The sequence below is a fragment of the Pleuronectes platessa genome, chromosome 16 (genome assembly GCF_947347685.1).
Source record: "Pleuronectes platessa chromosome 16, fPlePla1.1, whole genome shotgun sequence".
NCBI lineage: Eukaryota > Metazoa > Chordata > Actinopteri > Pleuronectiformes > Pleuronectidae > Pleuronectes > Pleuronectes platessa.
The window spans coordinates 21,364,625-21,392,378 of NC_070641.1; the positions used below are offsets into that span (position 1 = coordinate 21,364,625).

The window sequence follows — 27,754 nt, forward strand, 5'->3', positions numbered from 1 at the left end:
GGATATCTGCACAATGAGTACGTTTCACTTCTGTTAGCTATTTACAGTCCTGTACTCACCGTACACAAATCTGAATGCAGGAAGATTATCCAAACTTTTCTCCTACCGCTGAATAACTTTTAAACCTTCATATCTACAGAGTGAAGTCATCAGAGAAGCAAACAGCAAACAAATGCAGCGAACTGTGAGAGCAGCAATATTTCCATCTGAATTTCATGTCCAGTCTTCTTTCATCAGTGTATCTATTAACCTATGAAACCTCAGAAGTAGTTGTGGTCTTTTGTTTTCATATTTTAATATTCATATTTTATTATGTTTAATTGTATTGCCTATTCTATTTTGTAAGTTCCCTTGCTCTCTTTCCTACCAGCTTTCCTACTATTGCATGTGTATCAAATTATACACAACACACACGTCTTTTACACTGATATTTGTGTTTTTAGGCTGTACATTTTTAAGTTCCTGACTTTCATAGCAGGTCATAGTATTTTGTGTCACTTTTGTATTTTCAAGTTTTGTAACCATATTTAGGTACAGGCTTTAGAATAAATTCTGGGTTTTCGGCCTGCTCCTGCACTGTATTTTATTATTTATCATTTTTGTATGTATTTTTCTGTGCTAAATATAAAGAATAAGCACAAAATCATGAAAAATGGCTTACTTATTTATGAAATTATGCTACTTTTATTTCCTGACTAGACCTTTGACCCTTTATTTTAATAAATGTTGTCCTATTTTTATCAAAGAGTGTATCGCTTTTCAACCTTCGTGTTCAGTCTGCTTTTCGTTTTTGATATTAAATAAAGTTTTTGGGGATAAAAACTAAAAAAAAACTCCCTTGTTGTGAAAGCGGAACTAAAAGTCGCATCACGTGAGTTGCAGTCAGGACACCATTGGGGAGCGGACTGTTTACCTTCCGCTGCAGTCCGGTCTAACCGAGTAAATGTCCTCGAAAGATGTTCTCTCACGGTTCAGAGAGTTTGATCAAACAAGCGAGGTAAGAACATATAAATCAAGATGGACTCTTTCCTCCATCAACTCTCTTTTACTCCGGTTTACTCCCTGTTAGCTGTTGCTATGCTAACTGGGCTAAAGGCAGCTAGCTTACCAGAACCCTGCCTGGTCTCTTTCCTCAGGGAGGATTTCAGCTTGAAGATAATTCGCCTCCACACAGGATTTGTGTTTTGTCACCGTCACACATGTTTGTCACGCTGCTTTGGTCTCTTGAGATCCTGTGGAAAACTAAAGTCAGAACTTGTTGAGGGAACTCAGTGACTCAGACTCATTTCTTCTTATTATAGGTCAAAGAGAAAATGCTTCTCACGCTGTTTAAAGCTCCTGTCAAGCTCCACGTCCTCAATATGAAAATAACTGCATTTCTACACAAAGCTTACAATGCACTTCTTCCTTGATTTGCTCCCAGGTCATCACTGGGTAGAGATTTCAATGAGATGGAGCATATCTCTCTTCATCAAAGATCTGTGACAGTGCAAATAAAAATGTGATGATTCTCACGCATAATGACCCATTTACTCTTTGTCAGAGGCTTTCAGAGACTGTCAGTAGAGAAGTGAACTAATATTGTTCGCCATGTTAATCGACAAGCAGTGAATCCTTCATGTTTCAGCAGTAAGACATTTCAGAGACGCTGTCATCTTGTTTCAGGGAGATTCAGGAGCCGGAGCTGCAGAAGTTCTACAGCAGGTTAGTGAAGCTCCTCCAGGGGAAGGAGTTCGGTCATGAGACGATGGACTCCCTGCAGCGGCTGCACCTCATCCTCTCTGCCACCAAGTGCACCAGGACGTAAGAGCTGCAGCCCACGCCTCATATGCATATCCCATAAACTCTCTTGTTACTGAGCCACTGTCCACTCTGCTATCGTCATTCCCTTTAATTTGCATTGCACACAGACTCCCCCACTCCCCCCCTCCTCCTTCTCTAAACCCATATTGTTTATAGTTCTTATGATAACTGCTCAAAACATCTCAGTCTTTTTCTGCTCCAAACTGTTTAATCACCAACATGAACCTCTCTGTCCTCGTCCAACCCCCTGGTCTGGTGTCTCCTCCGGACCACAGGTTGCCCGTGGAGCTACACAGGAGGCTGTTATCTCTCCTCTCTTCACCAGTGGAGCAGCTTCAGGTGCTGAGCTCAGCTGTGCTCAGAGAGACACTGCCCCTCTCTGGCCAGGAACTGAACTACAACGAGGAGAACATTCAGCTGAACAGCCATTCCGCCGCCCTGCTGCTCTCACAGGTGACGTATCCAACATAACGACTTCAACCAGGGAGATAACGTTTTAATTGGGGTTGGTTGGTTTCTTAGTTGGCAGGATTACGTAAAAACTACTGGACAGATAACAAGAAGGATGCAGTTTGGGTTAGGAAAGACGTACTTACATTTTGGATCAGGTCAGGGGACAGATCCAGGGATATATCTTTTGTTTCTTAAGGGTATTTTAAAACATTTTCCTTAATTTCTCAGAGAATAAATCATGAATCTTCATGAGTAAAATCTTGACGTTCAACTCATCAATCCATTAAGTCCTCGGTTCCCAAACTGGGGTACATGTACCCCAAGGGGTACGCGAAGTGGTTCAGGGGGTACGTGGGGAGAACATTTTATCTGCGTTTTCAAAGTGAAAAAGCCCATTACATTTTCAAACTGAGCTATAAATAATCGTGGAATATTAAATAGTCTGAATAGCCAACTCGCATTGCCAAAAATACCCATATTCAGCAAAATAATTACACTGCCAAAAAAAGTTACAGGTAGGTTAGTGGCCGTTAGTCAAAACTAGGGATGGGCATAATTAATTGACAATCGATTAATTGATCCTTAAGAATTTCGTAGATGACATTATTTTGTCATCTACGATTATTATAAGTCCTGAAATCCCTGGCAATTTCAAAGTTTCAAGTGTTATAGGCTGTATACGTGCGTCGGGGGGGGGTACGTAGCTGGAGATTGAATGTCTGAAGGGGTACGAGACTGTAAAAAGTTTGGGAACCACTGCATTAAGTCATTTTGCCACAACTCTAACCCGAACTACCTTGTTTGTATTTTGTGAAAACCTCAGAAAACATTTAACTACTTCCACTACTTTTTATAAAACATACTTTTTGCTCTATTGTCTTCATTTGTTTGTTTTGTTTCCAGATCTAAACTCTTTCCCACACTTTGACCCCTGCAGGCTGGATCCAGAGCCGATCTGTCATCTCTGTGCGCTCAGCTCCTTCGCAGCCTGGACAGTCGTCAACCCGAGGGTCCGACTCATTCGCTCACACACACGTTGCCCGTCCTCAACGCCGTCCTCACACACAGCCCCGAGAGCCTCAATGACGGTAACAGACAAAACGATACCAACCACTTACGTTCCCAGCAAATCTAAAGACAGGGAGTTCAAGTGATTTGCTTATCAATGATAAAATTGTTGTTTCTTAACCTTTTCCTTCTCCCCTTCTGACTCACCACAGATAACGTCACCCTACTGAGTAAAAAGCTTGTCGATTGGCTGCGTTATGCGAGCATCATACAGGGAGGCGGAGCTTCTGCAGGTGGATTTTTCACAGGACCCAGGTCGCGACAGGTAAATCTCCACTCCTTTTTAAATCCAGTCTTCAAGGTTTCTCTTGATTTTCTAACCATGGTATTTTGTGTTATTTGAATCAGCCAGTGCCGACAGCAGAGCTGGACGGGACGGTGTCGGGGGATTTCTTCACTGTGCTGTGTGTGGGCCAAGGCTTCACTGAGGACCAGTGGATGAACGTTTACTCCTTTTCCATGCTGCATCACTGGCTTCTCACCTACCACTCTGCTCCCAGTGGCAACACCTTCACAGATAATGGTATGATTCTCCACTGGTACAAACCACAAGCTTTCATCTTCCCATGCAAGAGAAGCTCATTCCTTTATGTCACAGCCACAAAGTACAAACAAGGAACATCAGCCTCGAAGAATCGGCCACGATGGCTGTGATACATTTAAATGGCTCCTGTCCGATGACCTGTACTGTGTTTTCATCATCTCCAGCAAACAGGCTACAGCTCAGCTTCTCTCTCTCCCACTCCTTCTCTAATGGTAAGACTTGTGAGTTTGTTGACCTTCCCTGCATGCGCCTCTCAGAAGCTGTGACTCCTACATCTTCTGTTCTCTAACTCGGGGACGACACAGGTCAACTCACAACTCCTGATATGATCGTGACTCACAACTGCATTTAATTTAACAGATGATCTCTAACCAGGAATCTTGATAAAGGACTTTCTTAACGACACTTTCACTGGTGTGTGTGTGCGTCTTTCACCTTAACGTGAATCTTCTGATGACTCAGTAAACTTGAATGAATCACTGTGGTGAATGACTAAACAGCTGCTCTGATAGCTTGCCATGTTCAGACCAACTTTGATTGGATTTAATTCTATGTAATTCAGATAAATATGTGGTTTTTACTCATGTTTACGTAAGATGTTGTGATGTTATATAATATATTAATAATCTACCACTGGGGAATTAACGAGCTCTGTGTCAACACCCTACCTGGGTACCTGAGGTCCCGATGTCCTATGGCTGTGTCCATATATTGATTTATTTGTGGCCACCGTCAAATTAACATTGAACCCAAGGTATTGATTTTATTTTATTACATTGATTTATTCAGCCCCTCCTGGCTCTGCTCTCATCTCTTCATAGCATTTGCTTTTGTAAATCATCCACTAACTTAATTTGAATTTAATCAAAAACCTTCTAACGGACGACTGATCCCAGTTCACATGTGTGGAAAACATCATCTGACTCTCTCCCTCCTGACCTCTGGTGTTGCAGATGACCGGTCGGAGGTGGACGGCTCAGTGGTGTCCATGGTGTCGGCAACTTCCTCCTCGAGCCGGCTGCTGCCTCCCAAGGAGCGTCTGAGGGAGAAGGCGTTCCAGTACTGCTTACGCCTCATCGAGCAGAGCGATCGCAGTGAGTCTGTCTGTGTTCGACCAGGAACCAGTCAATTGTTCCGCCTTTAAAGCAGATTATGAATCAACAACTTGTGCATATTCAAGTTTGTTTGTTTTCTTCAATGTACATTATATTAAAGACTATTAAACACTATAGTAGTCAACATTTTGATGTGGATTCTTTTCTGTGTCTCAGAGGCACTAAAGCGAACAGACACAGAGCTGCAGAAAGCGGTGAGTACATGTATTATACTTTCCTACAGGTTCTCTAAGTATCCACCATATGTTTATGGCATTAATCAAATCTTATTAATAACTTAACATCCATCCAGTGATCATCTTATTATCATCTGTTTCTATCCTCAAGTATTAAAATTAGTAAAAATGAAAGAAACAGATTTGACAGAGAAAAAGTTTTAAAGACAACACACAAACATTTCCCTTTTCCTCCAAGCAGCACTGTTTAACAGATTGTGTATCATTCCCTAGTGTTTGGTGGAGGCCGTGTGTATCCTGGACTGTGTGTGTGTTGAGGACACGTCACTGGTCTACCGAACGTTTCCGTGTGTGAAGGCCCTGTTCGGTCGTCTCAGCTCGGACCTGACGTTTGCCAGAGTCCTGCTGCCCATAGCCCAGTTCTACCTCAACCATGGTACGGGTCTGCATCAATGGGTCTTCAGCTTCTCTTTGTAAATACAGCAGTAAGAACATGTATGTGTGCATCGTAGTTCTCACACGTACAAACTGTCTAAACGTGACCCTGTGCAGGTGAGATGGCGGCGGTGGACTGTGAGAGCCTGTGGAAGCTGGTGTTTGGCCGGTTCCCCGCCGAGCTCTTCAACGATCCCTTCCTGGCACATGAGCTTCTTCGCTTCCTGCGGCTGAACCTCGAGAGCCTGGTGCTGCGAGTCCCTCAGTATCCTCGCTCATTCCCGAACCTGCTGAAGGTCACGCTCACAGATTATGCATCCAAACTTTTCAATACTCAAACTTTAACTGTAAATTGATGAGTGGGAGACTTTATGCTCACTCTCTCTCTTTCTCTCTCTCTCTCTCTCTGTAGTTTTTAGCCTGGGACAGCCCAGCAGTGGTGGATGACTTTGTGGATCTGCTGCCCTCTCTGGTCACAGCTGAAACTGCAGTGGAGCTGCTCCACACGCTGCTCGACCTGCCCTGTCTCTCTGCCACGCTGGTTTTGCAACTCAGGTGCGTTTGCACGTAGTGAAAAACCTACCGACCACCCGGACGGGGCTTCAGTGCATTCACATCTTTCACCAGCATCTGACTGATCCCATGTTTGTGGGTTCTGCAGGTCGACGAGCTCGCCCATCTCCGAGCCGGGTGGACGTGGGCTCCTGTCACTGGAGGCCTTCAGGAGCCCAGCGTTCAGAGGCCTTTTTCTCTACCTGCTTCGACCAGAGGCAGGATCAGGTAAACACAGGAATGCACTTAAGACAATAGTCGGACATCTTAGATAATTTACTTTTGCAGTTGCTTGTTCTGAAGAAAGATGGCGTTTAAGGCTATAAAGTCAATCCAAATACTCCAAAGGAGTTTTAGGGCCATGTTGAAGAAACAAATTATGACTTTATTCATGAATTATTACGACTTAACCCTCAGATTTCACAAATCACACATTACATTAAACACAAAATTGTAAAATACTCGCTTTTCTTTTGGAAATCTGCAGCTGCTCTTCGTACAGAAATCATGCCACAATGATTCATATTATGTATTTATATTCATATTAAATACATTATGGTTGTAAAGATTGTCTGTTTCATCACAGGGGACACGATCGACCGACTGAGCACCCTCCATGAGTTCCTCGCTGAGTCGGCTGATTGGCCGAGGGTTGTTCAGTGTTCCCAGACGGTCCCGGTGCTGCTGCACATTTTTTTCAACACCGTCATCACGGTGAAGACATTAAATGATCTCTCACAAATAAAACCACTGTGTGTTAAAGTGCTGGGTGTGTTTAGTTTCAGTTGGATATTCTCCTACCGTACATGTGTGTTGTGTGTAGGTGGCCGACCAGAAGCTTTTGGCCCATTTGATCCTGGTGATGCTGGAGAGAAGCAGCCTCCTGCTCAACCTCCCCACATACGGGAAGGAGATCCACAGGTAGAACTTCACACGTGCTGTGGAACAGTCACTCTGCTCAACATCTCCTCATTCGCCTCATCCCTCTCTCTCTGTTTCTGCAGGGTGTTCAGCTGCCACCTGCTGAGGCTGTGCAAGCTCCACCCCTCTCTGGTAGTGGACCAGTCTCATGTGTTGCTGGAGTTTGCTGGAACCACAGCCAGCGTGTACAGCAAAGAAGAAATCTACACACACGTGGTAATGAAACTGTTTGTACTGTTGCCTCTTTATGGTTCTAGCAGGAGCAGCAGATCTAATGGGGACCAAATCCTGGTCCTCGTGAAGCAGAACGTCTTTCTGATGATCCATGTCAGGGGTCAGATGTGAATTGTGGTTAGATTGACCCTGGGGTTGGGTGGAGTTGGTCGTGGTTAAGATTCAGGACAAGGTTTTGCTTAAGCTGGCCACAGTAAATCGAAGTTCATGCAAAGTTCTATCCCATCTCACCTTTCGAGCGTCAAATCATTTCCTGAGTATTCAAATGTCTCTGAAATCCTTTTCCACTGGTCTGGCTCCCAGGTGTGGGCGCTGGGAGAGTACCTCTCTGTGTCCTGCGACAGTCGCTGCTCCGTGACGCTCATCACTTCCTGTTTTGAGACGTTGGAGGCGGTGCTGTTTGAAATAACCTCATCGACCCCGCCCCCTGGAGCTTCTTGCCCCGCCCCCAGAGTCATCACCACTCTCATCAGTGCTCTCGCTAAGCTGGCGTCACGCTCTCATGACCTCATCCCCAGGTGAGTGACCAGCCCAAATATCAAACATCTTATTATACCTCAAATTATTAAATGTGATGCAATTGTGTGTTTGTTCTGTTGTAGGGTTTCTCTGTTCCTCTCCAAGCTAAGAACCGTGACCAGAGCAGGTTCAGTGGCCTGGTGCGCCGACGAGGAGGACCTGGTGGCCATCGTGACGAGGGGGGAGGAGCTGTGGTCGCTGCTGAGGACCCCCGGTGTGGCTCAGAGTGTCCTGACCCCGCCCCCACATGTCACCACACCGCAGTGGCACCGAGACACCAACTTGTCCATGTCACTGCAACTTCGAACCCTCACCAGCCTCACACACACACAGTGACACGCAAACACACACACAGTGACACGCAAACACACACACAGTGACACACACACATGGTGACACACAAACGAACCCACAGTGACACACACACAAACCCACAGTGACAAACCAACACACAACACACATCTCAGCAACTGGATTTACATCAAATGTGCATCTCCGTGATAGTTGTTTGATTTTTCTTTTGCACATTACTTTTGTAAATAAATGAGAATATTGAATTGAAACTTAAGGTCATGAATCGTATCAACAAATCACACAGATTCTTACTGTGAAATATCATTATTCTTTTTATTACAGTGATTTCACAGACTTAACATTTTACAAAATAGATCATCTGATTTCAAAAATAAAATCCTGAGTAAGTGCTCTGATAAAACAGATTCTGCTGAACTACTAGAGTTTAGGGAAGACCTGAAAAGTGTGATCTATACATTGCTGGAAGAAGTATAAAAATAGTAGAAATTTGCATATATGTATTTATATATATAATCTACATATATTGAATCCCCATGTGTTAATTCATGGATTTCTTCTTGAATCGTCCCGGCTGTCGATAGAACAGAGCACGAAGATAATCAGTTAAAGAATCCTGCTGATCATAGTCCTCTAAAAACAATCGATGCAAACAGCCTCACAGATCTGTTGAACTATCATTTGACCCAGAACACATTTGTCAGAGTTACAGTAGCGCTCTGATTTCTTAGATCCTTCAAATCACATTACAGTAAAACCATGAGAACAGATTTTGTACGGTTCACAATCAAATTTTAAATCACAACGGGTCTGTTTATCGTGTTTTAATTGTATTCTCTCGTCAGGTTGGTTCATATTAATGTGTCCATCAGATAATACTTGGTGACAGCAGTTTAAATTAGCCTGTGACAATCAAAGACCAGTGGCTGTAAAGATGTTGGCCTCACAGTTTTGATTTCTAAATGCTCTCAAGAGGCAAATGCAATAATTCGGTCTTCAAAACTGAAACTGTAAACTTTGACTTTGAAGTTTATTGGCTGACTACGTTTTAATATTTTGAAGATGTGCAAAACTAGGTTAGAGGAAATAAAAATCAGTGCAACTGTGTCACTGGATTCCTCTGCTTACATCTGGCTCCTAGCACCGCTGTTAAGGAATGTGTGTCTGGTCAGTTTTGGCACAAGTTTACAAGCCGAGGCGTTTTTGTCAAGGAACAGTTTAACATTTACTTCCTTTCCTGTAAAAGTGGTCCTTGTGATTAAAAGAATTTAATCTGAATTATATATTTCTGTGTGATAAATTATTATCAGCCTTTACAGGTTTGGCCAAATCACACTGTAACTAAACGCTAAAGGGTTTTGGTCCCACCCGGGGAGCAGATCCTCAGCTGACGGTCGACAGGAAACCCGGTGATCTCAGGAATCGAACCCTCGTCTCTTGGTCGGGTCACGTGCTGTCGGACCCTGTGACCTCAGCAGAGAGCGGCCGGTCACCTCGCCGTGTGCAGCAGCGGCCCGGGTACGTACAGGTACCTCCAGATGGCATAATAATGAATTCCTGCTCCAGCTGCGACAAAGAGATGCCAGATGGCGTGGGCGAACGGGACCAGGCCGTCGCTCTTAAAGAAGACCACTCCCACCACGTAGAAGACTCCTCCCACCGCCAGCTCACACACGCCAGAGCGCTCCACCTGTAACACATCAGAGGAATCTGAGCTCAAGAGTCGGTAGTGATTTAAAGGAGTTTAAAATATGAAGGATACAAACAGATGTGAGATTATATTCCAAGTGTGGACTTGATCATAGCTCCAATGTGCTTAAACACAGGAATTTTATGTTGTTTATATGTTTTCCTTTTTTTGCCAATTTCCCAAACTTACTTGGTTGAATCTGCAAATGTTAATAAATCTGCAGGAAATCGTCCCAAACAAATGTTTTACTCTCTTTAGTCCTGTTTCAGTGAAGTTTGCAAAAGACTTCAAAGCCCTGCAGCTGCCCTGTAATTTACAGAATGTAAATTTAAATTATATCATTTATTATATATATATGTGATGATTTATTAAATAGGATTGAACTGCACCATCAGCAGAGATATTATATTGTATCTCAAAAAGTTTGTAGTTTCTAGGGGCAATAAAAGCTTCTGTTTGGTTCCCGAGCAGTAGCAGGAAGTTTGTAGCAGATTTTTAAAAGAGGGAAAACCTACGTTTGGTTCTGAAAAGCAGAGAAACGTCAGTGATTTGTTTTTTACCATGGACAGGATGACCGCAGCAGGAACCGCCCCCATGGCCACGTATCCCACCAGCTCCAGCAGCTTGTACCTGCAGGTAGAAAAAACTGTGAGGTGAAAAGACAAAGCCTCCGAGTCCCTGCGTGGTGGTTTCCCCTTCAGACAGCAGACCAGTGTTTGCTGTAAACACTTGAGGACGGCAGTTTGGTTTCAGGTTCATTCTGTCAAACCGGGACACACGAGGAGCAGAGAGAGACAGAAGGAGGCGGCCGTGTTACCTCTCGTGGAAGAAGAAGACGTACGTGGATCCCACACAGGCCATGACCCAGATCAGCCAGCGCATGTGGCACGTCCAGGGCCCCAGCTCCCTCAGCATCAACCTCAGGGAGAGACAGCACACGCACGTCAATATTCACCGTGTGCTGTTGTTTAGGGGATTTGTCGGCCACAGTCACGTGACTCACCAGGGCGAATAGGACGCAGCGATGAAGAAGTAGATGGCCATTCTGTCACACATGTGGAAACGCTGCTCCACTCTCCTGTACGGAGGAAAAAGACAAGATATATATTTATTTAGTTTGGGTTAAAACATTTAAACCAGAGAATACAATATTTAAAAAGATCCAATAAATCTTTACATAGTACTGGGGTTTATTTTTCAGTACACGGCAGAAGTCTTCACATTAAGTTTATTGATTTACATTAGGATGATTTTTTTAATTCGGGTGTGGTAGTGAGCACTGCTGCCTCAATGGAAGAAGGTTGCCGGTTGGAATCCCAGCTTGGTGGGGGTGTTTCTGTGTGGAGTTTGCATGTTGTGTTTGAATGGGTTATCCACAGGGGATTAGGTTCATCGGAGACTCTAAATTGATAGTAGTGAGTATGTGAGAGTGACAGTTTGTTTGTTTGTTTCCGTATGTACACATAAAGAGGTCACCAGTAATAACACAACCACAACCACAACCACACACACACACACACACACACACACACGGACCGGAGGTGGCTGATTTTCCATGCAGCCGTGTGGAAGAGAGTTGAGGTGACGAACAGGCCGGTGAGTCCGCTGCCATAGAGCCAGGCAGCCACACGATGCCATTGGTCCACAGACAGGAAGTAGAGCACGGACACGCCCACCAGACTCGGTAAGATCCACAACTGCAACAGAGAAACACAAAGTTTCATATTATTGTTGTTTCCTTATGGCATTTTTCATTGTTTACGATTGTTCACGTTAACGACTGCTCGGTTTAATTAAAAATTAACGACTGCCCTCCAGTGGCCGGCCTCCATCACCCATATTCGAACAAATTCCCTCCAGATGTTTTGAGATATCATGTTCACGTTGGCACGGAGGATTACAAATATACCAAAATGTACTGGGAATGTAGCAAATAACAGGCCAGTTTATTACAGTTTACTTAATTGACTTTGACACCAGACATCTGTTAGCTTAGCATAAAGAGTGGAAACAGAGGGAAACAGTTAGCCTGACTCTGTCCAAAACATCTGCATTAACATGTTTTCTCAAATTTCTTCGATAAACACAACAATGTGTAAAAATTACAAATTGTAGTGAATGTCCTAGACAACCTATTTCTTTAACGTTATAGTAACAACATCCTCGGAGTCACAATGAACCCTGCAGCACTATAACCTGAGGGATTGTGTTGTGCTTGAAGAGAAGCAGGTCAGGCTGTTTCCCTCATTTCCTCTATTTATACCCGGCTCAGAAAACACTCTGCCATAGAGGTGGCTTCATGTTGAACTTGCAGACACGACCGTGGTGTAAGTTTTCTCCTGCGACTCTCATCAAAACAAACAGACATAATTCACTCAATGTCCACTTTCAGATTGAACTTCTCTGATTCCACACACTCCACAGAAACACGGCGAGTTGGCAGCCGTGAATGAACGAATATATAAATGACAACAAACACAACCTCAGTAAATCCTGCCCCATTCAAGGCTTTACAGTAATTATGGTTGTGTTTGCACTCTGTTTTCATCCTGTCTGTCTGCTCCATTCACGCTGTCTTGCTCTCTCGGAGGCAGAAGAGCACAGGGATTACAGCAGATTAGAGAAAGCTACAGGATGAATCACAGATTATAGACCTCTGCCTCCGAAACTCAGCCAAAAAAATCCGGCCCATGTTGCCTCATTCCTCGCAATCCATCTTTTCCCTTGACTGGCGATCGCAGAAAACCCAAGAGGAGGCCGGGACAGGGAGAGGGAGAGAGAGAGAGAGAGAGAGTGTGTTTCTGTGTGTGTCTCTGTGTGTGTGTGTTTGTCTGACCCCATGTGTGGCACAGTTTGCGGCATGTTCATAGTCGGTGGGCTGATATCTCTTGCTGGATGGCGCCCTGCAGTTCATGAACCTGAGAGCGAGACAGAAAGAGAGAGAGAGAGAAAGAGAGTTTAGATCTGAAGGCTTTATTAGTTAATAAGTTACTGTGTGCTGAACCCATGAAGACCAAGTGTGTGTGTGTGTGTGTGTGTGTGTGTGTGATGGTCATTCTTGGGGGATTTACAGTCTCTAATCCACATCACGTTGTCTGAATCTTACTGTGCCTCATCGTTACTGGGGAAATTGTCTGCGATGCTATGCCCCCCCCCCCCCGGTGTCCCTGTCTGCATGACCACAACAGGAAACCACTGACCATTCACTTTTTTGCATCCTTTATCATGTTGCTATGAGCTACTGTATGTCCCTCCACTTGTGTGTGTGTGTGTGTGTGTGTGTGTGCGTGTTGTGTAGGCTATTTAATCAGCAGTAAATCTCTCAATCCCTGCTTACAGGGAAAAACACATCTGGAGATGTTACGAAACCACATTTTATACATGAAGACGAACACACTCGTATACAAACAAACACACACACACACACACACACACACACACTCATTTGAATGCGGCAGCTCGCGCGGGGGCCACAGGTGTGCCTTTGTCGGTCAGCTGTGTTATTTGATTACACATTTAGGCCGACGGCGTTCGCTGCAAAGGTCTATTAACTCTGCACGGTGAAGAGAGCAATCAGGAGAGAGGGAGGCGGCAGAAGAAGAAGAAGAAGAAGAAGAAGAAGAAGAAGAAGAAGAAGAAGAAGAAGAAGAAGAAGAAGAAGAAGGTAACAAGGCCGCTCAAGTCCAACAACAGCAGCAGCTCACGAATCCCAACTCCAAGAAGTCGAAACACTGGATTCACTTAACCAACACTCGCTTATACATATTACTGGAGTTTATTGTTTATTAGACTCCTCCCACAGTCAGTGCTAATTTACATCATCACCAATAATCCAATAGGAATAAGGTTTAGACAGTCGTCTGATTATGATGCTGCATTTTAAACATTAAATCAGAATCAGGGTTTATTGACAAGTAGGCTACACATACAAGGAATCAGTTGTGTTGTGTTTGTCCGTAAGCGTAAATAAAACATTTTAACAATATGGAAAAGTGTGTAAATATTATAAACACTAGAGTAATATACGTAAAATATGAATGTTAGATATGTATATATTTTTGTATCTGTATAGTATAGGAAACCCCTCCCCCCGGGGGTCTCTACACACTGGTGGCGGTTGATGGGATCTAGAAAATGTAGAGGACGTGATGAGTGGACTTCACCAGGACACTGAGGAGACAGGAGGTGTGAGTCACTGTGTGTCATGGTCAGTGGATCACACAGGTCTGAGTCCACAGCCTCTTAATGGAGAAACCATCATGTCTTTACTTCCCAAATATTTACATTCCTCACTCTCAAGGTCTAAGTGGGACCCCGACAAAGACAGGAGTGCAATGTGTGTGTTTGTGTGAGTGTGTGTGTGTGTGCACAACAGGAATGTTGGTGTGTTTTCCTGTTGTGGGTCTGGTTTGGCGTTCAAGACACCAGGGCTCTCTCCAGCACTACACACACATATTTTCTCTGAACGTACTTTTCTCTCTCTCTCTCTCTCTCTCTCTCTCTCTCTCTCGCTCTCTCTCATAGACTCTTTTCAACTTCCTATCACTTGATAAATGAAACACAGACTTATAACCACCTTGAATGTGAGGAGCTTTGAAAGTCGTCCGGCTGCTGTTCCTCTCGCTCTCTCTCTCTCATCTCCTCTCTCTCTCATCTCTCTCTCTCTCTCTCTCTTCTCTCTCTCTCTCTCTCTCTCTCTCTCTTTCCTACGTGCAGCTCCACATGCTGAACAAGTGCATGACAAGGGAACGGCATTTCTCTGTTGTGGTATTGTAGAGCTATCAATGGACCTGAATGTGGGACTCTGATGTCCACTAATGGGTTATGACAGAACCCTGTGTGAGTGTGTATATAATGTGTGTGTGTGTGTGTGTGTGTGTGTGTGTGTGTGTGTCTGTGTTTGTGTGTGTGTGTGTGTAATGAGTTGAAAGGAAGGGATAGGGATTCACAGGCTCTGATCAGAGAGGACATTGTTGGCATCGCCGGCTCACTGTTCTCTCTCCTGCCTCTCTCCCTGCTACTTGAATTCTTTCATCGCACACACTTGTTTTTCTTGTGTGTGTTAGTGTGTGAGTCTGTGTAAAACCCATGTTGTCAACACATAAAGCAAGTCTTTAGTTCTAAAAGCCCTTTAAAGCACATTCCATACATTAATAGGATCTGTTGCATTTAAGAGGATCAGAGACTTTGGATCCTGGTAGATATAGTGTTATACATTATAGGAATGTGTCTGTGTGTGTGTGTGTGTGCGTTTGATTGTGTGCGTGCGTGCGTGTGTGCGTGTGAGCGTGCGTGCATTGGTGTACACACTCCACGACTATTCCTATTTCCAGTGAAGATCAAGTTCATCTCCTCCGGGACAATAACTCTGGTTCTCACGATTATCACCATCTCCCATCTCAGACACACACACACACACACACATACACACAAACACACACATACACACCACACACACCAACACTTTTAGCCATGTATTTTAGCTGTTAATTCGTCACTTTTATTTCTCTTTCTTTCTGTTTATTAATTTCAGCTGCAGCTTTCCAATGTTTCCCCGTCACTTTTAATCTATCTCAACTATTATAAGGTACTTTTATATATATATCAGCTGTTTATTAATTACTTTAAGATAAACATTCTGATTTCTGTTCTCCTGTGCAGATAAGCTTTCACAAGTCCTCACATGACAACATCACACCACAACTGGCTTAACACAAATACATATGGATATATATTTTAAAGGAATTTCATTAATTGTGGTGACACTACCTGTTAAGTAATTTGTTTGATACCATTATTGGTGCCAGATTGAGAAGAACTCTGGTGCATGAAATCAAGTGAAACTGAAAAGCGAAATTGTTCATCAGTCATAGGGATGTTATCCAACCACTCTCTCTCCAACAAACAGACACACACACGCACACACACAGACACACACACACGCGCACTAATCTATAACATCCCTCTGATTGCCCCTGTGCCAGCGCCATGCCAGTGCGCATGGATGCACATGGGTCCGTCGCACATGAGAAACTCTTGTGTCAGATTCTTTGCAGCCAAACTCTCCGGACTGAATAACGTTACCTTCCGAACTTAGTCTTCCTCAAGTCCATCTCATGCGTGCGTGGGTCGTGAGCGCGCAACGAGTTGGTGCGCTCGCGCTGCGTCCGTGCCACAGCAGCGAGCCTCGTCCCCATTCCGGATGTCCCACCGCCGTGCGTCCGGACACCAACACATAGGTCCAGCGGGGACAACGACCTGCAGAGTCGCTCCACGGCTCAGCTGCTCGACTTTTGACCGGAGCGTTGTTTGGTCTGTTCCGGAGACCAAACACCCGCAGCCATCCGGCGGAGCGCGGCGCGGGGGAGCGCGGGCGATGCGCGGCGAACAGTGCGGGGGGAAGCTGTGCGGAGTTTAGTCAGAGTCTCGGATGTGTTTGCAGGATGTTCCGCGGGACTGGGCTTGTAACCCCTCCTCCCCTCCCACCCCCTGATGATAACACAGCAGCCAGCAGCAGCCCCTCCCCACAACACGTCTCCAACTGGCTGCAGCTCGCTGCTGCTGACGTGAACATGTTGGACACGCAGAGAAAAGTTCAGCTTCACTCAGTCATTCAACCTTTATTACGACTCATTGACCTTAAATACAAAACAGGCCGAGTGTGATAATAGATGATAAATGTTACTGTGCTTATACAGCTCCTCTCAAAACAGGGATAAAGGTTAAAAATGGAAAAATGTAAAGGCAACAAATGGGAAATAATTGAAAAGCAAACAACTGGAAACAATTAAAAAGCCATTTGAAGATCACACAGCAATCGAGCACAGAAAAAGAACATGAGATTAGTTTAAAACAGGATCAAATAAAAGATTAAAAATGATTGCAATTGATATCAGACCTTTAGGAGAAAATACAGCTAATGAGTCTTTAGGAGGAGAGGTCATGAGTTTGTTTGATATTATTCCAAAATATGAAACTAAATAAAGATTGAAAGTGGAAGAGCTCTGTGAAGATTCACAAGTCAAACGGGTCGTGTTTAATCATTAACTAGATTATCAGACATATGTAGTTCAGTACAAAAGTACAGCTTATACTTCTGAAATGTTGTGGAACATACTTTTTTAAGGTAACGTATAATCTGTAAGTGACATTAGTGATATTTTAAAAGATGTGGCTCCACTTTATCTCCAGCTCAGCAGCCACATTTACAGTGTCAGACAAAGGCAAATTGTCCTTTTGCAGATCCACTGATGCAAACAACTTACAAACACACACAGACACACACACACACACACTTTGAATGGAAAATTAAATATTGTCCAACAGTAACAGTGGACAGCAGCAGCTGTGGGAAACAGAACAGACACATTATGCAAACACACAGTCATCCAAATGCGTTTCCAAACATGTTACACATTTACCTCCACAGCTGTGTTTAAAGATAACATTGGAAATATCAGTGGGCAGACGGCATGAGCATATTTGTCCAGGTAAATAATACAGTGTAAATATGGCTAACTGTGCGTGTGTGTGTGTGTGTGTGTGTGACCAAATCCTGGTATTACCAGCAGTAGTAGTAGTAGTAACATTATTATTATTTTCCTTATTGTTAATCCTTCTTTATATTAATTTAAAATGTGTCTACACAGTGTAACAGAGCCAAGGCCACTCAGAGAATTCACTTTGCAATTTGTGTTTATAAGGACGACATGTGAGTTTATGCACCAACTGTATTGGGGTATTTTTGAATGAGTGTTCCTCATGGTGGTCTGATATCTTCTCTAATGCTCTTCATACTGACAATGTTTCCACTCGACATCCTTCTTTTGTTCTGTGAGACCCGCACACAGGATGAGCGGCAGCTGTCTGCAGAGTCGGTCTCACTAAGAATCTTCCCAACTGCAGAGCTTCCTGTTGTTTCAATCGTTTGTATCGGTCACACGCTCAAACCCACAACTGACGCCGCAGTGAAACTAACACACGCAGACAAGATCTGTGACTCACAGCCCAAATTACGCTGCAGTCAAAGGCATCACATCAGTGAGCGTGTCCTTCTCGTCCCGAGCCTCAGATCCTGTTGTTCCAGTCGTTACTGTTGTTACTGTATCAGGCTCAGGCTCTTTCTCAACCACAGCTCATGTGGAAAAAGATAAGACGAGTTGCCCACGAAGGGAATCGATCTGAGATCCTCGAACAATAGTGTTGTTGCAGTGAAAAGATGGTTTTCACAAGTTTCTACTCACTAATTCCGAGAGCAGCTTTCTGTCTGTCTGTGTATGACTCAGAATTCTCACACACTGTTCATCTCATCAGCTTCACACTTGGCTCGTGTGTAGTTAACGGTCCAGAGAAGTGCAGAGTCAGATCTGGTGCAATTTTGACTTTTATTTCCGGAATTCTTTAATTCTGTGGCTGCCATGCTATTTATCGAGCTGAATTGGAGCTTTTGTTTTGAAAAGTAATGAATTTGGGTCTGAAGATGAATGCTTAAAGAAATAACAGCTATAAAATAAATCATTCAAACTTATATATTAACCACACATGTGAACAGTAGAAAAGCAAATAAATAAATAAATAATTAAGAAATAGATAGATAAATAAATGCAGTTTGCTATTTCTGTACTTTCAAACTTATTCATTAAATTATTAATATATTAATACATGTATTTATTTATGTATTTATACATGTATTTTTTTATACATATTTATTCATATCTAAATGTATCTATTTCTACATTCACTTAATTATTTTAATAGTTATGTATTCCTACATATATTTATTTCTATATTTCTGTATTTCTATATTTATGAATTTATTTCTACGCTTATTTATTTATGTATTTATTTATGTATTTATTTATGTATTTATTTATTTATTATGTGTGCAGTAATGCAATGAATGCACTATTATTCCCAATACTTCTTATCGTTCTCGCTCTTCTGCCTCCAATCGCGTCGTCCTACTCCTCCCTCAGTTTTTGTCGAACATACATTCAGTATACATGAAGGTTGGGTGTCACTATTTACATACTCCTACATTTATTTATTTCTATATGTCTGTATTTCTACATTTATCTTATACTTTAATAACACTTACACTCATGTCCTGCACAGTTTGCACGTATTGACCGTGCGTGTTGGAGGAGGTCACTGTCTGCAGAGTGTTTCCAGGTGTTGACTCCAGATGTTTATCTGTCTCCCTGGGAACGAGATCAGTTTACCAGCTGATGGGTTTTGATTGACAGCTCGCGTGGAACTGGCTCGTGTCTCTTTAAGACGCTCCTCACGCCGCGTCCTGTGCGCATGCGCAGTGGGGACCTGTGAGCAACAACAACAATCCGGGGCTAGAGGAGAAAGATGGACCCGTGAAGCTTCACACGTCCGATCCCCATCGCGGTCCGAAACAACCGCTTCTGTTTCCCCCGGAGCTTTATATGTCGACGGCGCAGAGTCCATGAACCTGGCCAGTCAGAACGGGGACGCTGGCGGCAGCCAGCTCCTCTTCGCCAACTTTAACCAGGACAACACGTAAGACAGGGCCGGGGACAGTGAGGGTCCGACGGCCCGGGTTGTCAAGCTAGCCCACGGCAGCTAGCTGTGGACCGTGCGTGTGACCGGGCGACAGGGGCTCAGGACGGGGCTTCTCCCGGGAGACAAGGCTCCTAACGCCCCTTGATGCTAGCTAGCTAACACACAGGCGTCATTTCCCCCGTCACTAGCTTAGCTCTGTAGCTAACGTGAGGATGTGTGGTCCGAGGCTAACTTTAGCCACAACACACATGTAGGCTGGGTGTCATGTGACTTGTGGGGGAATTGTTGCATATTTGCGTTTAGCTCGTTTATGGACTGCGACAGCGGGTGAGACGCGACCGTTAGAGACACATGTCCCACTGGGAGTGTTTCTGTGCTGTGGCTGCTGGGGACCACAGAGGCCTGGAGCCTATTGCAAAACACCTGCAGCTGTGTGGTCACTGTCCGAGTCCTCTATGGGACATCCGGTCACACTGACATGTGTCTGACTGGGGTTTGACATACTTCAGTGTGTGTCTGTGTTTGTGTGTGTGTGTGTGTGTGTGTGTGTGTGTGTGTGTGTCTGTGTGTGTGAACTGTCACTGATCACTGCTGTTGCCTCTGTTTCTGTTTGTCTCTTTTGTCTACAGGTCCTTAGCTGTTGGCACCAAATCAGGATACAAGTTTTTCTCTCTGTCCTCCGTGGACAAGCTGGAGCAGATTTATGAATGTCGTAAGTTACATTTACAGTAAATACAAAATACACTTCTACAATAACCACATCGCTACAAGGAGATATTACTGCAGAGTCACTGGTTTTTCATGTTATAATGTTTAATGCATGCTGCCGAGACAGAACACAGTCTCTGCACCATTAGGGGTTTGCTCTTAAATATTAATAACGCTTGTCAGCATTTGTCTTATATACTCTAGCATGGGCTGTCCTCCTCATTAGTCCATACACAACCCACACATTATGATATGAGCTCTGCAGCATCCTCACTATGCACCCGTCTGTTGAACTGGCCTATTGTGTTATGTTTTAACAACTATAACTAACTAATAAAGTTACTCACATAATGATTAAAGCCAAAACACTCTTGGCATTTGTCAGAAAGTTTGAAAACTGGCCCCCAAATATGTTTTGTTACGCTATCATGTGGTTGTTTCATTCAGCAATGACAGCTGTGAAATGATTTAATTGTGTGTGTGTCTGTCTGTGTGTGTTTGTGTGCAGCAGACACAGAGGATGTGTGTATCGTGGAGCGTCTGTTCTCCAGCAGCCTGGTGGCCATCGTCAGCCTGAAGGCCCCCAGGAAGCTCAAAGTCTGTCACTTCAAGAAGGGAACCGAGATCTGCAACTACTCCTATTCCAACACCATACTGGCCGTCAAACTCAACAGACAGGTGGGAGGACACACCCGTCTGTCTCGAGAACGTTGATGTGTCCTTTGTGGCTCCAGACAAACGCCCCATGTTAGAGGGTTGTTTGACCAGTGGGGAAAAAGACCCTAATGTCGATGTTTTGTCGTCCCTCTGCAGAGGCTGATTGTGTGTCTGGAGGAGTCCCTGTACATTCACAACATCCGAGACATGAAAGTGCTGCACACCATCAGAGAGACTCCCCCCAACCCTTCAGGTGAGGGAGGACAATTATCAACACCACATCATACTGTATGTAATGTGAGGTTTTTCCCTGTACAGTTTGTGCGCTCATACTGTAACCAGGGATGTGTCCTTCTTTCCTCAGGCTTTGGGTTTCTCTTTTGTTTTCCTCAGTTTATTTTGAGTTAGCGCTGTTAGCCTCATTTGTTCTGACTATTGTTGCCCTGAAGGCAGAAATGTGACGCTGCTCTATCTGTAACACCCACAGAACAAAGAAAAGAGAAACCATGCTGCCAGAACCAGTTTCTAGTTTTATTACAGTTTTGACACATATTCAAGTTATTATTTTAGTTTCGGTTTGACACATTGTCCAGTTCAGATACATGTGTTTCTGCTGCGTTGTATCTTTTGTTTATGATTTTTCTATTTGTTTCCACCGTTCTCCAGGATTGTGTGCCCTGTCCATCAGCAATGATAACTGTTACCTTGCGTACCCAGGCAGTGCGACGATAGGAGAGGTTCAAGTGTTTGACACCGTCAACCTGGTGGGTGAACACAGTCAAGTTAAAGAGCTGAAGCTTGTTGATCAAGACTCTGTTGTCTTTATGCTGTGAGTCAAAGTGTTTATCTGTCTTCTACATCTCTAACTAAAGTGGAATTTTGTTTTTCCAGCGAGCTGCTAATATGATTCCAGCCCACGACAGCCCGTTAGCTGCTCTGGCCTTCGATGCCAGTGGAACCAAGCTAGCCACAGCCTCAGAGAAGGTAGGTCCCGTTCTCTCTGCCTGTGTGTTATCTGTGGGCCTTATTTCTGTTTTCCTCCCTGAGCACACACACTTCCTTGTTGTTGCTTCCTTCTCGAGTGTTGTCATCCTCAGTATTTCTCTCTTCTTTCACTTCCTCCCAGGGGACAGTGATTCGCGTCTTCTCAATCCCAGAGGGACAGAAGCTCTTTGAGTTTCGGCGAGGAGTCAAGAGGTTGAACATATTTAATGTCTTTGTTACTACAGTTTTTAAAAAAATCAAAGTGGTTTTACTGGGATGATTCTGTGTGTTTGCGTTCACCTGCTTCCCTGAATGTTAACATGTCCGTCTTCCTAGGTGTGTGAGCATCTGTTCGTTGGCGTTCAGTATGGAAGGCCTGTACCTGTCGGCCTCCAGCAACACAGAGACGGTCCACATCTTCAAATTAGAAACACAGAAGGAGAAGTATGTGTATGTATCTCTCTGACTCAGTCTTTTTACGGCTGATTTTAAAACTTCTGAGGACCTGGGCAGGGTTTTCCTTCCTGTTTACCTCATGTCATGTTACACAGTGGTTCTCATATTCTATGTGTGTGTCTGTGTGTGTGTGTGTGTAGGCCTGCGGAGGAGCCCACCACCTGGGGAGGGTATCTGGGCAAGGTCCTGATGGCGTCCACCACCTACCTGCCTTCCCAGGTCACAGAGATGTTCACCCAGGGGCGAGCGTTCGCCACCGTACGTCTGCCCTTCTGTGGACACAAGAATATCTGCGCCTTAGCCGTGTAAGAGCCAGTCTGTGTTGTGCCTTTTATTTATTTTTTTTATTCGTTTGTGCTTAGTGAATATGATATTTTCTTATTTTGATGTGCGATGTTTGTGAATTTTGGTTTTCTATTGTTTGAAATCAGGATTCAGAAGATTCCCAGGTTGTTGGTTGCAGCAGCTGACGGTTATCTGTACCTGTACAACTTGGATCCACAAGAGGGAGGAGAATGTACACTCATGAAGCAGCACAGGTAACTGACACACACACACACACACACACACACACACACACACACACACACACACACAAACACACAAACACACACACACACACACACACACAGTTGATACAGTGGAAGTTTAGAAAATGTTTGGGCTGGTACAGACATTTTACCAGGGGCCTGGCAGGAAAGGTTCTGTTAAATGTCCGGAGCAACTGACCCGTTCATTTGCATTCTCACATGCAGCCCCTCTCAGAAAATGTCAGGGAAGCGTCTGGAGTCTGGTTCATGTCCAAAAGCAGCTCTAGAGAATAACATGGACACTTGGTGCAGTCACGTTACACAGCGACTCGACAGCTGTGTGCAGGGAAGAGAAACTGATAACGACCGAGTTTCATCAAGTGAATCAGTTACAGCTGATACGACGAACCACTTGGGTGTTTGGGGTTTGAACCGGTGTCAGCGATGCTCAGTGAAAAGTGAGAAGCTGCAGCTGAGTGTTTTCTACGCTGCATCACTAATGCTAATGATTGTACCTGCACAATGTTTCACTGTTCACTTTGTTATTGCCAATTCAGCAGAAATCATCTAACCCCGACTGAATCTGTGCTCTCTATCCACCTCAGGTTAGATGGCAGTACTGAACCATCCAATGAGATCCTCGATCAAGGGTCACATGATCGCCCACTTGTGGCCCAGACTTACAGTACTGCTGTCACTAAAGGTAAGTGTCACCGCCATTAGATTTTCTATTGACGCGTTTAATTTAAAAGTTTTCTAATATTCTCTTGGATCGTCGCTGCAGTGAACTTTGTAATTGTACTGTTGAGTTAAGTTGTGTTTACATGACCTTTGAACTTTTGTGTCCTAGGTTACTGTGAAGAGCAGGGCGCCGTGGGAGGGGCGGGCCTGGATGATGACCTCAACGACCTGCGCCTAGATGAGGAGAACGAGCAGCCGCCGCTCATCCTGGAAACTGACTGACTGACCTAACGGAGAAGGCTGTACCCACCAATCAGAGGGCTCCTCTGGTGCTGCTACAAACATGTGACACAAGGGGGGCGGGAGGCAGAATCAAAGAGGAGGGAGGGGAGGGGGGGGGATGTTTTTAAAACGCTCAATGCGTTCAAGAGCCTGTCCGTCAGTCCATCTGTACGTTTGTTTCTTCATATCAAGTCTTATCTTTTTCTTCCCTCCTTCCCCACCTTTCCTCTGCTCCCCCCCCCCCCCCACCTCAACCCCCCAGTTTCGCCTGCGCGGGCTGAAACTGACGCTTTTTGCATGAACACGTGCCAACCGCTAAAAACACGCTCCGATGTGAGAACGAGTGTCTGTGTGTGTGTGTGTGTGCGTATTGGACATTTGATCAAAACGATGTAGCCGTGTCTCCTCGAGAAGACACACGCGTGGACACGAGCGCTGTGTGAAATGAAAGCGATTGTGTAAGTGCCTCTCTGCCCCAGTGTCCGGGCGCGCTCTGTCCGAGAGGGAGATCTCTTTTCTCATTGGCTCAATAAAAATCTATTTTCAGTTGTTGGATCTTAACCGAGGGTGTGTACTATCTTTTCTGACCTGTTCCTCTCTCACACACAGTCCAGTTCACTTTTTGAGAGATTAACGTGGAGGCTTGGTTGCGCGAGGCAGAGGTGTTTGTGAGTAAGAGTGTGTTAGTGCGCTTGTGTTGAGACATTATTTGTGTGCGTGTGTGTGTGTTTGCCGGGCATGTATATCAGCAACAGTGAGTGATTAACCTCCACCTGCCCCCCCCCCACTCCTTCCTCATCCAACCAGAGGCTCGATAGACCTTCCTGCCTGCCCCTCCCTCCTGAGGCCTGCACTCATTGGTTGATTTCAAACATTGGTATTAATGACCTTTATAAAAAAATATGTATCTACTTAACCAATCATAGCCAATGATGTGTCATGTGTATGAAAACATGCATGGTGGTGTTGGTGTGCTACTGTGTCCATACATCTGAGATATTTGGGTGGAGATCAGTCAGCAGCTCGGTGGAGCTGTTGAGTGACAGCCTCCTTTTCCTCCTCTTCCTCCTCCTCCTCACCCGCAGTATCTATACTCTGTACATAACTAGATGTGGCCAGATATCACTGTACCATGTGTTCAGGGGAAAGACAGCGGGGTAGTGGGCGTGCGGCCAATCGAGTGAACTGTGGATTATAGTTTGGATTGAACGGGACCTCAGGCTGAGTTGGTCAGCTGTTCCAGGATGCTGCATGACCCCCCCCCACCCACCCCCATCCCCACCATCTAAATCTAGGAAGCGAGGATTAGCCGTGGGATTTCGGAGAGTGTCAGGCATTTTCTAATGATTTTGTATAAAAATGTGAAACGTTCATCTGAAACTAAAATGAGTATAAATAAATTCCATCTTGATGTATGAGATAGCTGCTTTTTCTTCTTCTTGTTACGCTGGTGTTTTACATTCACTAAGTAGAACACTGACATTTGAATTACAACACTTTGTGACACTGCCTAACAACCACCATGAATAGATGATCCTGGATATCATTTCTTCAACCAGGTGTAAACTCACCCTGGTACTTTGAGATTTTTATGTTATTTAAAAAATATAGACATGATTATATTCAAGTGAAACACAGAAAAGACCCTGAGCACAAAATGTGAATGATACAAGGCACTTTTGTTTCTTGGCTGTGAGAGCTTCTTGCACCTCTAATGAAGCTTCTGCTTCCTCCATGGCCAGCTGCATCTCCTCCCTCTCCACCTCCAGTTCCTTCTTGGCTTCCTGCAGCTCGTGGACACTGCGGCCTCCTTCACCAAGCTGGTCGACCAGATCCTTGATCTCCTCTGAGAGGACATAGTAAAAAAAAAAAGCCTGTTAATATACATTTGTCTCAGATTCCTTTGCATCTCTCACACCTACCGTCATAATTTGCTGCACCACAGGATCTGCAGCAGTTAGAAGGCACCTAAGAGGATCTTGTTCTCCTTGTGGATGTTGTCTATCAGATCCTGGCTCTCCTCGTAGGCCGTCTTCAGCTTGTAGAGCTCCGTCGTGTAGGAGCGACTCTCCTTCTGGATGCTGTCCAGCTCCAGTTGCAGCTCCTCGTTCTTCTGGCTCCGCTCGGCCGCCAGCTTGTCGAAGACCCACTGCTTCTTATCCAGAGCTGCTGCTGCTGCGTTGGACTGGTTGAAGAGAAAAATTACTAGAATAATGTCTCATTTACACGCACATTACATTATATTATAGAACATTTATTAATTCAGCAGACACTTTTATCCAAATGAACACTAAAGCTTCAGCACAGTGCAGGGAGCTTGAAGTAAGTAAATGTGTTCACTAAGAAAACCTGAGAAATAAGGATTAGTAGTATTAGTTAGGTATGTTCTCCAAAAAGTTTCATGAAGACAGAGAAAAAACTTAAGGCATGGCCGGATCTCTTTGTGTGTGTGTGTGTGTGTGTGTGTGTGTGTGTGTGTGTGTGTGTGTGTTTGTGTGTACCTTCTCCAGGTCTATGGTGAGGTCCTCCATCTCCCCAAGCAGCCTCTGCTTGACCTTCTCCAGGCTGGCGGCTCTGGCTCGTGCCGCCTCCGCTGCCTCCTCGGCCTCCTGGAGACGCACGGCCAGTTTGCGCCTGGAGGAGCGTTGGTGGGAGGAAAGAGCGAGAGTCCAGAGTGGAATTAAATTAAAAAGTATCAACACTAGTTCAGTAGTTTCATTCATTGGCAGATAACTGACTGATATATAAAACACACCGTCTGAGAGTTTTTATTTCTTCAAGCTTTATTCAACCTACTTGGTCTCCTCCAGCTCCTCGGTGCGGTTGATCCGTCTCCTACTTGCTCCTCCAAGTCAGCGTTGAGCTTGGACATGAGGCGCTGCATCTCCCTGTGGGCCTCCGACTCCTCCTCCAGCTGCTCCTTCAGCAGGGAGAGGTCATGGCGGGCGTTGGCACGGGCCACCACCGCTGTGCAGCGACCCTACAGAGAGGGAGAGGGGTTGAAGTTGTTGGTTTAATTTGAGGGTTTGAGAACAGTTTGATCGGCAAGTTTTAAAGGCGACAAAAATAATGACTTTTTATTGTATTGTATCTTTTTGTGTCAAATCTTTTTTTGTATCGTATTGCTTTGTTTTGTTGGTGTTTTTGTATAAAAAGTATTAGACCACAGAATTAAAAATACAAATACACCAATATGTGTGTATGCGTTTGTGTGTGTGTGTGTGTGTGTGTGTGTGTGTGTGTGTGTTGACTTGTACCTTGTTCTCCTCGTCCACCTGTTGCTTCAGCTCATATTGCTGCAGGGTGAGCGAGGCCTTCAGCCTGGTCGACTGCATCAGTTTACTCTGCACGTCTTCCAACTCCCGACTCACATCATTATTCTCCACTACACACACACACACAGACACACACACATAACAAGAATACAAAAATAAGTAGGGAAGAGGAGACAAACAGAATGTGCTTGTGTTTGTGGCGGCGTGTTCTCACCAGTCAGATGGATTTTGGCGGTGTTGAGCTCAGTGTGAGTGCGCTCCATCTCAGCCAGGCGAGCGCCTCTGCCAGGTTGTCCTCCAGCTGATGAGCGTGGGCCTCAGAGTTCATGTACACATTCAAACACACAGAGAAGACACAAAAAGAGAAGTTTACATTCATCCATGTTGTGTTTTCTTGTTAGAGTTCATCAAACAAGATTTTCTAAGTAACACTGTGCTTTTGCTTTCTGAGTGGCCTCCATGGGGACGTTGAGGTCTTCGATCTCGGCCTTCATGCTCTGTTTGTCCTTCTCCAGTTTGACCCTCAGACTGGTCAGGTTCTCCAGCTGCTCGCCCAGCTCTGCCATCGAGTCCGAGGGCTTCTTCCTCATCGCCGATTTATATTATATTTACCATATACTGTATCTTAATGTAGGAAACAACACTGTAAGCAATTAGCCTAATGATTGGTTAAAATAAGTATATATGTTGATATAATACTGAGAGTAAAAAGTGAAGTTGTTCCTAGTATCTATACATACATTTAAATATATTTATTTATTTAGTTGTTGTGTTTGTTTGATAAGAAATAATTCGGTTTTGTTGTGAGATATATAATAACTGTATATA

The 27,754-nt window shown here is 44.5% G+C and overlaps 3 protein-coding genes and 1 pseudogene across 6 annotated transcripts; 2 read left to right on the plus strand and 2 right to left on the minus strand.

The window, feature by feature from the left end:
* The first annotated feature begins 71 nt into the window (after window positions 1–71).
* On the plus strand, window positions 72–9,410 carry ap5z1 (adaptor related protein complex 5 subunit zeta 1). Of its 2 annotated transcripts, XM_053442883.1 has the most exons (19): window positions 72–184; window positions 851–997; window positions 1,666–1,803; window positions 2,079–2,256; window positions 3,194–3,344; window positions 3,477–3,589; window positions 3,673–3,847; window positions 4,033–4,080; window positions 4,822–4,962; window positions 5,140–5,177; window positions 5,433–5,595; window positions 5,712–5,890; window positions 6,007–6,149; window positions 6,256–6,374; window positions 6,733–6,860; window positions 6,970–7,067; window positions 7,151–7,283; window positions 7,605–7,819; window positions 7,904–9,410. In XM_053442883.1, the coding sequence occupies exons 2-19, from the start codon at window positions 957–959 to the stop codon at window positions 8,154–8,156; spliced, it is 2,454 nt and encodes an 817-aa protein (XP_053298858.1). In that variant the 5' UTR covers window positions 72–184; window positions 851–956; the 3' UTR covers window positions 8,157–9,410. The 2 variants fall into 2 exon arrangements, with proteins under 2 accessions (XP_053298858.1, XP_053298860.1); XM_053442885.1 differs by lacking the exon at window positions 4,033–4,080 and having other exon boundaries at window positions 73–184.
* Window positions 8,420–16,174, minus strand: mmd2a (monocyte to macrophage differentiation-associated 2a). The gene is made up of 7 exons (XM_053442886.1): window positions 15,907–16,174; window positions 12,659–12,740; window positions 11,359–11,519; window positions 10,826–10,900; window positions 10,640–10,741; window positions 10,383–10,452; window positions 8,420–9,822 (listed from the first exon to the last, which is right to left on the minus strand). Exons 1-7 carry the CDS (start codon window positions 16,017–16,019, stop codon window positions 9,622–9,624), a joined length of 804 nt encoding a protein of 267 aa, XP_053298861.1. The 5' UTR covers window positions 16,020–16,174; the 3' UTR covers window positions 8,420–9,621.
* Window positions 16,175–19,133: 2,959 nt separating this feature from the next.
* On the plus strand, window positions 19,134–24,212 carry wipi2 (WD repeat domain, phosphoinositide interacting 2). Of its 3 annotated transcripts, none has more exons than XM_053442887.1 (12): window positions 19,134–19,350; window positions 19,983–20,065; window positions 20,570–20,739; window positions 20,875–20,971; window positions 21,385–21,482; window positions 21,610–21,702; window positions 21,845–21,915; window positions 22,039–22,152; window positions 22,299–22,463; window positions 22,590–22,697; window positions 23,294–23,391; window positions 23,539–24,212. In XM_053442887.1, the coding sequence occupies exons 1-12, from the start codon at window positions 19,277–19,279 to the stop codon at window positions 23,649–23,651; spliced, it is 1,284 nt and encodes a 427-aa protein (XP_053298862.1). In that variant the 5' UTR covers window positions 19,134–19,276; the 3' UTR covers window positions 23,652–24,212. The 3 variants fall into 3 exon arrangements, with proteins under 3 accessions (XP_053298862.1, XP_053298864.1, XP_053298863.1); XM_053442889.1 differs by having other exon boundaries at window positions 22,039–22,146; XM_053442888.1 differs by having other exon boundaries at window positions 20,573–20,739.
* Window positions 24,213–24,933: 721 nt separating this feature from the next.
* LOC128459127 (myosin-16-like) overlaps window positions 24,934–27,754 on the minus strand; it is a 33,600-nt pseudogene continuing 30,779 nt past the window's right edge.